Consider the following 12,771-nt stretch of genomic DNA (forward strand, 5'->3'; position numbering starts at 1 on the left):
GACTACACAAATTCTCCACTATGGCAAACACTATAAAGCAAAATAGAACTTCATCAAAACCCGTCAAATATTCAAACCATGGCATTTTTTACGCCAGTCTCAAAACAGCACCAAGGTATTTCATTTTTATTTTTGTTATACATTGTGAAAAACATTAAAATCTGGTTAAACTTCTGGTGTCCAGTATCCATTAATCAAGGAATCAAAAACACCGAGTGCAGGAAAACAAAGCTGGTACTGCTTATTCAGATGGCAAGCTCAAGAAAAATAACATTGTAAATTTCGATAAAACAATGGTCAGGACCCCTGATGAAGCCTTTTGCGAACAAAATAATGAAAAGAAATTGCAAATAAATTAAAATGACGTAAAACCGAAACAAATAATCTAACAACTTCCAGAATCTACTGTGACCAACTAGTCTATAATTTATCCACCAATCAGAAAGTGGAAAATATACACCGATTTGAAGGATACAAAAAGGCGTGTGGTACTTCCCATGGGTGACATAAATGCAGACCTGTTGCTTTCAGTTGGTGATTACCTGGTTATGTAAGATTTCTATATTAGCAAATTCAAATTTTTCATTTAGTAGTATTCAGGGTCACTATCAACTTAAAATAATTGATTCTGGCAGCTCACTTGGTAGTTCTGTGGAAAATTTTTATCATATAATTTTTTCAGTCTCTGATGGTCCATCAGATGCATAGTTTTCGAAGTGCTTTGCTTTGCTTTTTTATTTCACAGCATTTGATGTTTCTTTGATAGAGGGCCCCTTGTTTTTTGAAGTCCCAGTTTAAGATGCCACAGTACAAATCAATTATTTTACAGAAGAAAACGACAGTTTGTCATCACCTTTTTTCAACCCTACTACCCCCATTTTCCATTACAAAGGCCCACTTTCCAAACATATAACAACAGGAGGAGCAGTACCAAAGTTTATACATAAAATGACATTCACCATCACACACCGTACATTCACACATTGTACATAAATATTTCTCAAAGGCCTTCAGACCTGTTACCCTGTTGACACAAGCCTCCTTTTCGCACATGTCCCAAGGGGCAATGAAATTTACACTTAATGTCTTGTTGAGATGGTCTTCCTTGTCAGCGATGCCTATCAGTATGGAACTGATAACAAATCTAGAAAGTTTGTATCTTTCAGAAATGCAAATGCCACTCACAACCCTGATGAGTTTGTCTCTACACATTGCTCTCCTCCTGGAGGAAAGACTGTGATTCTTCAGACACTGGTAATTTCTTAACTCCCTGATTATTCTCATCTTCGTGATCATCATCGTCTGGACTTCTTTCTTCTTCGTTTTTCTTCTTCTTTCCCTGAAATGGGATAAGATGAGTCCTTACAAATCTTGGTTTGAAATAACGGACATGTAAGATATGTGATGGTTTTTTAAAGTGAATTTTGAGTTAAATTTTGAGTGGGTGCACAACTTAGGCTTTGGTGTCTGAAGGGTACGGCGATCACAGAGGCAGCCATGTTGCTATGCATCTTCTGTATCTATGCTAATTTATCGAGTTATATAAATCTGGTCATGTAGTCACAATGTACCCTGAAAGTGTACAGGTACCATATGTTGGTAGCAACTGCCCCATCAACGAGCAACGAGCGCTAAAACTCAAAACAAGGAAGTAAAATTGGCACTGAGATCATACATTTCACCCTGAGTTTTTATGTTTATCGTTACCAAAACTAATACCGATCAAAATGACTGAAACTAAACTTGTGCAAAACATGAAATTCCACTGCGAGGGCAGTCGGAGACACTGTGCAAATAGCGTGCAAATAAGCCTCAGCGAGAGCACTGGTACATTTGCAACGCTACTAAATTGATAAGATTCAAGAAAACTGTATCATTGACTCGCCGCATGGTATGTCGATCAATCACATGATTGTGATACATGATTTAACCCAATTTACCAGCACAGTTTGGTACGGTCCCATCGCTTTAAGCAGGATGGGCAAGATCCATGATTGTAGAATTGGGGATGAAAATGTTGATCATTGACATGACTTACTCGTTTATAGTCGGCATATGCTGATGCCGCAATAACTGTGAGAGCCTCTCCACAAAATCCAGCCAACAAAGCACCGACGCCATGCGATGCACCATGCACCCTGTTGTTACAAAATAGATATCAGACATGAATTTTATCCCTATTATTTCATGGAATGAGAAATAATTTTTAAACTTTACCCTGTCTTTGCCAACATACACTGTATTTGTAATTCAGTTCCTGCATAGATCATTCATGTTGAATCTTCAGAAGTTCTGTTTTCAATCACTCCCAAAATTTTCCAATAATAGCTAAACTATACAAACAGGATCTATTATTACCAGACTATCAGCCTGTACAGCTGCATATATCCAAAAGATTTCGTTATTTGGAAAAGTAAAGTGTCTTTCTGGTATTTTGAAAGCACATTCCAAGCTCGAAGTCTGCGGACAGCATAACTGTTAATCTTTAAAATTGTGGCATATCTGATTTCAGAATTTTGAAGTACTTTTCCACTCTGCATCTCTTTTCTATCATAAACAGTTCGTATGGATACATCACTAAATAATGTTGATATTTGTTCAATGGATGCAGTCATTTAACGATTGAAGACTCGGTAGAAGATAGGCTGGTACAAAATATCAACCAGTAAGGTGATAGCCATGCAAAACTATCATGGAGTTTAAACCCAGTTTTTACATTATATTGCTACTGAGAGCTTTGCGTATTCTTTGATCTCAACCTGCAGAAATGGAAGAGCTACCGGTACAATCCCAATAACCTCACTGTAAAAATGCTGAAAAAAAGATTACAGCCCTTTTCTCTCCCCGTCTTTCATTTTCACTCTCCCAGATATAAGTGTAACCATAGCAGTCAGCTTGGTGTTGGGACTGGCATTCGACGATGCATCAAAAGAAATCTTGGTAATTTGTCACTCTTTTTGTTCATTCATCTGAAACTTTGCTCAATTATCCCTGATATACTTGCTGGCGACCAGCAAAAAACCTTACTCTATCATTTTTCTTTTATGAAAAGTTGTAAGTGTAAGTTTTTGTTTATTGTATTATAAAAGTGTACTTACCCACACAGTGGTAAAACTATCAGTGTCACGATCAACGTAACGAGACGTACTATTGCACTTGGGGCAACAAATTTGGTTTGTTTGTAAACCAGTAACCATGACGTCAAGTGAGCTCTGGTGGCAACTATCATAAACGTGAAGAAAAATATACGCATGATAAAAAAAATAGAAAATTCACAACAAGATTTCAAGGCTTCTCAGAACATGAGAAACATATTTTGTTGCTAAATTATATTTCTTAGTATGTTTCACAGTGAAAATAAATAGCAATTTAATATCACTTTGAACACAATTCCATATGTACAAACGGAATCATAATAGAAAATTTACATAAACTATCAAGAGCACCTGGTTTTATTTTTTTAATTTTAACATTTAATCCCTTGACTACCATTGCTAATGTTAACTCATAAACCAAAAGATAGTGTGAACACATAAACAATCTTCATCAACTTCAAGCACTCCAGGTATGTAGCAATAAACAAGGTGCCAGAAAGTGCCCTTATTCAAGGTCGTCGTAGGGTTAATATATTGCTACAATGCCAGTTACAAAGTGGGACTATTCACTCAGGACAACAAAATGGGTCAAGTTTCCTAATCGCACAATGTGATGGTGGTCATACTGAAATAAACTAGTGAAAAAGCATCACTGGTTCTGCCAACGTTACCTGGTATTGCAAAGAATGTAAATATTCTGAGCGGTGTGACACACAGCTCTGCAAGTTCAGGTTCAACGTGAAGTACATTCACCAAAAATGAGGTCGCTATTCCAGGAATCCAGAATACCACAAACATGATCTGAAAGGAAATATTGCCCACATGCATTAGATTTACAATTTGTATTTGAAATTTACGGAAGACAAAATACCTGATGGCCAAAAAAGACCAAGGTGAATTTTTGAAAACATTAAAGTCACCGATAAAGGCAACTTAAAAGGTTATCATCATGAGTGTTTTAACAATAATTCACACAAAGACAGAGTGTTAAACAAACATGAATGACAAGCAAAATGAAAATGTTTGAATGAATACACTGTTAGGAATGTACCAACAGAACATCAAAGCAATCATATGGGAAATGCTACTAGCAGAAGTTTGACAACAAATGGCAAAATCCGCTGTTTAAATTGAAATAGGTAAATTTAGTCATAATATCATCGTTTGAAAATAAGGCCATTGTTGTGAGTCTTTGATCCAGATTTAAAAGGTATGGTACATGCAGTTTTATAGAAGATGTTTCGACAAAATGTTTGAAACATGTTCCAAAACAATTATATATGCACCTTTTATCATAATTATTACCCTCTATGAACCTAAACATTGTGAACATAACTATGTGTCTAAGTTCTTTCAAGTTAAAGATTGAAAGAGTCTTGCCATCTTTTACAGTCAGGGTGTACAGTTATACAGATAGGTACTTACTGCAAGGGAGAAGGCCAAGCAGCAGGCATTAAATATGCGTATTTTCAAAGGTGTGATGCGATTTCTCGGTCCATCAAGAAGAAGTGCTTCCTGATTAAAAAGAGACAATGGTGAAACATCAGTGGTAGATGTCAACAGTGACACACAGAAATCTCTAAACCATAGATGACGATTCACTGATTCTACAGTACACTGTTTTCACAGCATAATGAATGACTTAGTAACTTTATATTCATCCCACCACCACTGATCTGTGCAGTACACTACTGCTGTCAAGAAAGAATTCGGCAAATCTATTCGCAATATTTACATAAGTTGTCTGTGGTAATCGAGATTGCAAAATTCATCCTGTCTGTTAGTACTGGGATTTACATCTTAAATTAACTGGCCTAGGATGATCCTGAGTGATCCAGCTTGAGTGGATTGAGAAGTCAAGTTAAGGTAGTAAACGCCTCCAAACTGAAAGACTTAGACATTTTCTCAAACTTTTAACAATCCCCATTTGAAATCAAAAATAAAAATCAGGGGTCCACAATACAAAATTTGATCCTAGACATTCACATTATCCATTTTTTACAGATACATGAAATCCAAACTGGATGCTATCCCTGTGTTAATGAGGAAAATGAAATAAGTTTTTTGAATTTCAAAAAATAAGCCAGCAAGAACTTTTCTTACTCCCAAAGCTTCAAAATGAACCCCCACAAGTAGTTGACCAAAAATACTGTTGTGGACGTTTGAGAGTCTGAATATCTATTCCCAAGGTGCATTCTACCTTAACAGACTTTTCAAAACTGACTTACCTTTTTAAATGCTGGTGCTATAGTTTTTATTTCATTTAACCATCCCCAAGGTACCCTACCAACAGGGTATGACACTGTCAATACAGCCAAAGCCTGTCACAGAAATCAGAATACACAAAACATAAGGTCTCTTTTCATTATTAGCATAACCTTGGTCATGTAAAGTGTAGCATTGTACATAAAGAAATGTGACTGATGTCATAGTGCAACAAGTTGTTACAGGTTTGGTGTCGGTGTGTGTATTTGCGTGTATAAAGTGGCAGTTCTCCTTGGTGATTTTGTAGTCTGTTGAAAAGATATTAACCCTTTGAGTACTGTAATTTTTCCCGCCAAAATTTTAGTGCACCATTTTAACAATTTTGATGATATTTTCTGTAATTTTTTTGATTGTTTTGAACCAAACAGACATCACATGTCATTGGCTACAGATTTCATCAAAATTTTGGCAAAAATCTGAAAAAATTTGATGGAGGTACATTTTATATAGGTGACAAAAGTTGATTTCGGCGCTCAAAGGGTTAACTCCAAGGGTTAATCTTTAAAAGCACTGTCCATACATGTGTCATCCTCTATCCATGTTGTTTCAAAGAGACGAACAACAAGATGATATAAAATGGGGGGTGGGGGGGGGGGGTTTGCTGCTGTATAAATGTCACCTGCATTTTCAATTATTGCTGTTCTCAACTGGCAATTCCTATTTCTATTCTACTGTACCTTAGTATGACTCTAAAACAGCCTGAAAGTGATTCCAACACTAAAATTCACGTTTCAAAACCTGCACTGATTATACGTTTGACATTTTATAGCTGCTAATAGTCTCGATGTGAGCCATGATGTTGTCATGGTGACCTGATATCATGGCATCCCTGACACTTGCTGGTAGTACGCTCTATGGTACAGAGTTGCATGTCCCGTACCGCCAATAAAAATGGGTCATGTGAAACTGTGATTGTCTGGCACCCTTCCAGCTCAGAAAACCACCTTTAAACTGCCTAAAATTACATCTGATGATGGACATATGGTAAGTGTGATATGTTGGTTTTCATTGACCAATACAAAGTGCACTTATGAGTATTTAGGTAATAAAATATGATGATATAATCTACAGTGAGTATCCATCTACCGGTACCTTGGATTGTGTCCTATATGCAAACAGATTCAAATCTCTAAATATAACTTGAGAAAATCACCCATGGACATATTTTAGGCAAGGTTTGACAAAAAAAGACACCAGTAGACCTTATATCGGCGAGAGGTGCCCATTGTAGGGATAGATGTTTTTTCAATCATTGTTGTGGCTCCACTTACCTCTACAGCCTCATCTGTTCCCTTCAAGTCTCTTGCAACAAATAAATTGACGATGGGTCTGCTGATTCTCTGGATAGCCTGAACCAATGCCAACGGCCACCAGAACCACAGAACCTTACCCACTGTCAGCTTGGCCTGAAAAAGGACATGCAAATAATACATAATCAAACAACAGGATAAGATTTTGAGCAAGTTTTTTTTTAAATGGGTTAAAAAATAAAAAATTTCAGCCATGATTTCAGATATGTACTGATTAGTCCTAAATATGATGGTTGAAATCCTTTGTTACGAGAAGCATAGCAAAAATTGGTGCCTCTAGGCTACTGCACATACATGTATGAATGCACACAAAAGACGGACTTACCTGAGGGTTTGGAGGAGATGCTATTTTATATTTCCTATGTACAAACTTAAAATAACCACCCATGACGATACATAGTCTGATCAAACAGCCGGAATACAAAGCTAGGACAGGTATAAGCATTGGGTTGTCATAATTGAGCGGTGTTTGAAGTAAAATGGCAACTACACCAATCTGTAAAAAAACAATTGAAAAAAATAACTTTTACCTTTAAAACTAGATAAAAATTAAAATATGAATATTTCATATCATGATTTCATGTGCCCGGTAAGACATAAAGTATTTCTCCCTTTGTTGTTCCTGAAGTTGTCATGGAAATTTTACTTCTAAGATTTCTGATGGAAGGTTCAAAACCTACAGAACATTCAAAAAAGCTCACTGTGTTTTGTTTTGCCAGTAGTACTTAAATAAATAAAATACAACAACAACAAGTACTAGAAGGCACTAAAGACAGGATCACTGAACAAGACATGGAGTGAAGAAGACGCCCATCAAAAGTGTGAATTTTTTGTCTGTTTCTGTCTTTGCAGATACTTGAAGTAAATGGACATTTATTCATTAATTAGAGAACACTTAAATTTGATTTTTTCAAATTCAGTATCTCATCTGAGCCAGATCAAACTCTACCATCCAATGACTTGGGAGAAACCTGAAATTATCCACAGAAAATTACAATCGATCCACAAATGCAAACATTGGGCAAAAATTTTGTTTGTTCCTCCCTCTCCTCCTGGGTATCTCACAAATTGATGCAGTGTTTGGGCATAAAAGATCTAATCATCAACGTGAAAATAAGAAAAAAGACTGATTACATTCAGTGGTATTTCCAACATACAGCAAGATAATCATGATACAATCAGTGTTCAGAAATGTACAGTATCAACAATAGGTCAGTGTGTATGTGACTCTCAATATATCAATACTTTTGCGCAATGCATAGCGCACTGACACTTTTTATATTATTTTGCTTTACGGAAGCATCAAAGTGAGGCTGATGCAGCTGATCTAGATTGACTCGTGAGAGATAAGAAAAAAAAAATTTCTTTTTGCTTTCAATTGGTTGGATTTTACCTGTGTAAAAATATCAACAACTGATGCAGTTCCAACGATCATGCTGTGCTTGTGCTGCAATAACACACCGGCATACAGCCATGCCTGTGAAAAAAACAGAGTGTAAGCATCATCAAATGATTTCAGTACATTCATCAGATAAAGAATATTTACAACTTTATGGAAAATGATATTTTTGGTTTTGTGTATTGAGTAGAAATCTGTCGAGAGCAGGCCATGCACATAGATAATTTCAATTGATGAAATGAGAATGGACAATTTCAATCCTATTTTGAGCTTTACCAAGGATTATAGTCTTTTTATATAAATCTATTTTAAATTATAACATTTCCTATAAATGTATTTTAAATTATAACATTTCCTACAACAATAAAACGTAAATAACAGTAAGTTACTAAGCATGCTGATGTTAATTTTTTATGGAAAAATATCAGAATGTTATCCTTTGCACGGGATTTTTTAAAACAAAACGTTCAACCATTGAAATAGTTTTTTTATAGATTGTGATGTAAATTAGTTCTCTGTTGAGTTGCAGATTTTTTGTACTGATCAGGAAATATCTACTGGTACTTACAGTGCCATCCATCAGTGGAAATACGCAGAGGTATAATATACACTGTCTGGTTAACAATCCAACGTCAGGTTGGACATTATATACCTTGTCAATGACGTAATACCCTAATTTGGTAAAACCTGGATGGGAAAAGAGTAAACGAGAGCAGAAAATGTAGAGCTTGCTATCATAGTCTTTGTGATGATTCAGTTCTTGAAGATACACAGCCACTCCTGACGTAAACATGACATGACCATGTTCAGGAATACAATTTAGGTGTACAGACCGATGTTGTTGTATCTTGGTGGATCTGGAGTACTTTTCTTTAGGTTTCCGTCAAATCATGGCAAAATATTTATATTGTACCATACAGTGTAGATGTGATTTGGAAGGGATGAGGGCTGGGGAGATGAAAAACAACTGCCAACATTAAAATATGGCCCATAAAAACTTACAATACTCAGTACAGGAACTATGAAGTAAAACTGGTACTAATAACACTATACTGCAAAAAAAATATTACAAACATTGCAGAGAAAGTAAACCTGACATTAATTGAACAACATAAACTTACCAATGAGCAATGCCACCAGTACTACAGTACCAGCAACACCTGCAACACAGATCAAGCCTTTAATGCTGTCTGGTATACTGTGAACTTGAACCAGGCCCACATGCTTTATTTCCATTAAAGGCCCAGTGGAAAATTTTATCAAATTGTAGCCTATGCCAAAACTTGCTAGGACTCGAGTGGAATTTTGTGCCGATGTGAGCCCTCGATTTAATGCCTGTGAGTAAACAACCAAAAATTGATTACAGAAAAACATTCAGATTGCGATGGTATATGAAAAGGTATATGAAAAGTATTAACTGAAACATTCCAGCTTTGTTATTTAATTTTGTTATTTTTCTATCAACGAATGTAGGGCTTCCCTCTATACTATGAAATAAATGTCGCATTTTATCTCAAAATATATATGCTTTGTATTTTATATTTGATGTAGATAGAACTCCCTGCTAATTGCATATTCAATGACAATTAGAAATATTCATTAATATATTTTTACAGAGATACTACTTGAGATAAATCACAATTGGATGATATTTTTACAATTATCTCTGTGCAGGTCTTTGCGTTGTTGCTGCCCAGCCAGAAGCTGCAACCACAGACAAGTGCAACAGTTAAACAACATAACAGTCACCATGTGCCGGTAGCTCAGAATATCTTTTCGCTTCATTCGTATACTTGTGCCTTGTGGTTTCTTAGCCAAAGATGTACTATTGGCTCGCCAAAAGTCTAACTTGGAGATCAGTTCACTCATGGAGGTAGCTCCATGGTTCACTCAAGCAGGTACAAGTCTCGCTTGTACATTCAATCATCAATGGTCAACTTGATAGCATCTTACTAATACTATGCAAATGTCTTTTGGGCTCTCCCATTACCTTAACTTCTGTAAACATAAACATAGTGTGAAATATGTGAAAATTTGATCACCAATGAATGAAAAGTTTTCAAGATATATTTCCATATCCTCTGAATCGGTGCCATTGTGCTTTCTATTGTTTACATAGGGTTGATACATAACACCTACGTATAGCTTGTCCTAAAATTACGTAATAATTTTAATATTCAAATACACATAACTCAAGAACGGATCACTCTTTTTTGACAGGGTAAAGACTGGAGAGCTTAGAATTTATTCTATTTTTCAATGTGTCATAAAAAAATGAGATTCAACTGCAAAAATTCACCAGAACACCCTAGAAATAAGCTCTGTCATAAAACAGACTATACTGTCAATGGTAGCAGATCAGCTTGACCCCTTCTCAGATATATATTACAACTTTGTCAATACCAGTAAATTTTGTAACCTCCTCCTCCCCCGCCCGCCCTAGTTCTTACTAATAATTACTGTATCCGACAATCAAACATTGTGACCCCAGATGCTTTATACATCTACATATTTCCTGGCATTGCATAAGCTATAAAAATACCGCAATTATACGGTGTCGCTCAAATTTGATCAGAATTAGTACATGCCAAAGATCAACAATAAGTGTTGTTTCTATCTGTTCAGTGCAGGAAAATTATACGTTGATGTTATGACAATTTCTGCACAGTACAACCAGAAAAACAACAAGAAATATTTCAACCAGAAAACCAAGAATGACAAAAGTAAATAAGGTCTGAAACTTTAGGTAAGGTCAACTTTAGCAACATGCATAGCAGAGAATCTTTCAACCATGGATGTACAAAAATAGACATCCATGGTTTCAGCAGGTGTGTTAATATGTCACAGTTCATAAACAATGACAGGAAATGACCATTAGCTGTTTCAGTTACTGCTACCACTCCCAAACATAATAGGTACCCAGCATACATATAGGTTAAAGGTCAAAATCCTCTTATTCAGATGTGTGGGCTGATTCAGTTACTGCCACCACTCCTGCACATTTGCAGGATTTCCCTTTTTCTTACCTCATTTGCACATTTTTGACACCGACATGTTTATTTGAACAAATTCACATCTCAACCCCTGCATCTACCTTTACACTAAATACTGAGACGGTACCTTTGGCGGTATGGGAGCCTTTGTGTGTGACGGACATACATCCGCACATACATACCCACATACATACATACAGACACCAACGACTCATCATATAAGCTCTTTCTGGTATTTATATATATAAAAAAATATGAGCTAAAAAATAGCAATAGCAAGAGTGTAACCCTCCAGGCCCATAATGGACTCAGGCAAACCTTGCTTGACCTCGTTGTCGTACATTATATTGTGCAAAGTTTCCATTCCATTATGGTTCGGGAGGGGTTACTGTATTGCGTAATCCACCTTTGGTCCGTACCTGTTCGGCTGAGTCTTGTATGACAATGGTCAACGCAAGCGGCACTAGGTACTTCAGGAGAGGCCAGTAACTCCAGGAACACTTCATTTTTTCATAAGATCACGAAACAAACAGATGGACGGACGAGTTGTTTAATATCAGCTTCAACTTTCCGGGGCGTGATGTAAATGGACATATAGACTGTGGCTGCGCTGCAGTGTAGTCACGAGTTGATGAGCGAAACCGGTGGTGCTTGTGGCACTGTACGTACGGTCACTGCCCTCCACCAAAGATAGGGATCCACGTAAACTGGCGTATAGTATAGACTGTGATACATGTGAAGCTCAAATTGACACCAGCTAAACTTCTAGCCTTCTATTGTAGCATTGTGTCGAGATATGAGTTGAGTCAAACCGGGATACCAACTTTCCAGATGTGAGATGACCCGGCTACGACGGCCGCCATTTTGAAAGTCATCAGAGAAATGTCACAACGAACAATCGTGTCATGCGCGAGGAAAGGTCAACTCATGGGACCGACCTGATGACCTTGTACAGTCAACGTGCTGTATAGCTTTGCTGTACTGGGTATTTTGGCTGTATAATCGTCAGGGATAATTGTCAAGTTTCAATTGATTAATTTTACTGTTTATGTTTTAGTTATTGTAGCGAGTGGTGTACTGTTCCTATTATTATTTGTCAACATATTAAAATCAGTATGGAGAGACTTGCCAAAAGAATGTGTGCTGTATGTTATGTGTGGCTGGTGTGGTTAGGGCGCCGTCTTTATTTATGGTCCTGGGGTGTTAGAAACTCCGAAATTTCGAGTAACCCCAGCCAACAATGATGAATTTGAGTAACTCCCTCTCCAACACGGAAATTTTGACTGAACCCAAAACTAGCAAAACGTAAATATCAATACATATAGGCCTATTTGTATAATATACATGTGATGGTAAAGACCTTTCAAATCCTGGCATACCCTGCAAGTTTTTTAGGGACTGGTCAGTTTATTCGGCCTGGGGGGGGGTGGGGGGTGGATTATTTTTTGCCGACGTCAAGAAGTGGCTAACCCCCCTATTTCAAATTTTGAAAAGGGTGACCCCCTATTCCAAATTTCGAAAACAGGGTACCCCCCGGCGCGCGACATAGGTAAAACAAAAGGTGGACATAATATATATATATATATATATATATATATATATATATATATATATATATATATATATATATATATATATATATATATATACGTTATATATATACGTATAGGCCTATATATATTATATTTTACATTTTACATATATTTGTA

The 12,771-nt window shown here is 36.5% G+C and overlaps 1 protein-coding gene across 1 annotated transcript; it reads right to left on the bottom strand.

The window, feature by feature from the left end:
* Nucleotides 1-99: 99 nt before the first annotated feature.
* Nucleotides 100-11,946, bottom strand: LOC139130371 (progressive ankylosis protein homolog B-like). Its single transcript, XM_070696169.1, has 12 exons — nt 11,482-11,946; nt 9,191-9,404; nt 8,638-8,756; nt 8,064-8,147; nt 6,996-7,166; nt 6,632-6,766; nt 5,324-5,416; nt 4,521-4,610; nt 3,767-3,896; nt 3,099-3,222; nt 2,039-2,138; nt 100-1,339 (listed from the first exon to the last, which is right to left on the bottom strand). Exons 1-12 carry the CDS (start codon nt 11,566-11,568, stop codon nt 1,205-1,207), a joined length of 1,482 nt encoding a protein of 493 aa, XP_070552270.1. The 5' UTR covers nt 11,569-11,946; the 3' UTR covers nt 100-1,204.
* Between the last annotated feature and the right edge of the window lie 825 nt (nt 11,947-12,771).

Source organism: Ptychodera flava, chromosome 4 (assembly GCF_041260155.1).
Source record: "Ptychodera flava strain L36383 chromosome 4, AS_Pfla_20210202, whole genome shotgun sequence".
Lineage (NCBI taxonomy): Eukaryota > Metazoa > Hemichordata > Enteropneusta > Ptychoderidae > Ptychodera > Ptychodera flava.

Coding starts and splice junctions, on each gene's coding strand:
- LOC139130371 (XM_070696169.1), bottom strand. CDS start 11,568: ATGAAGTGTTCCTGGAGTTACTGGCCTCTCCTGAAGTACCTAGTGCCG. Junction 5,417..6,631: donor GAACAGATGAGGCTGTAGAG/GTAAGTGGAGCC, acceptor TTTCTGTGACAG/GCTTTGGCTGTATTGACAGT. Junction 3,897..4,520: donor GCTTGGCCTTCTCCCTTGCA/GTAAGTACCTAT, acceptor ATTTCCTTTCAG/ATCATGTTTGTGGTATTCTG.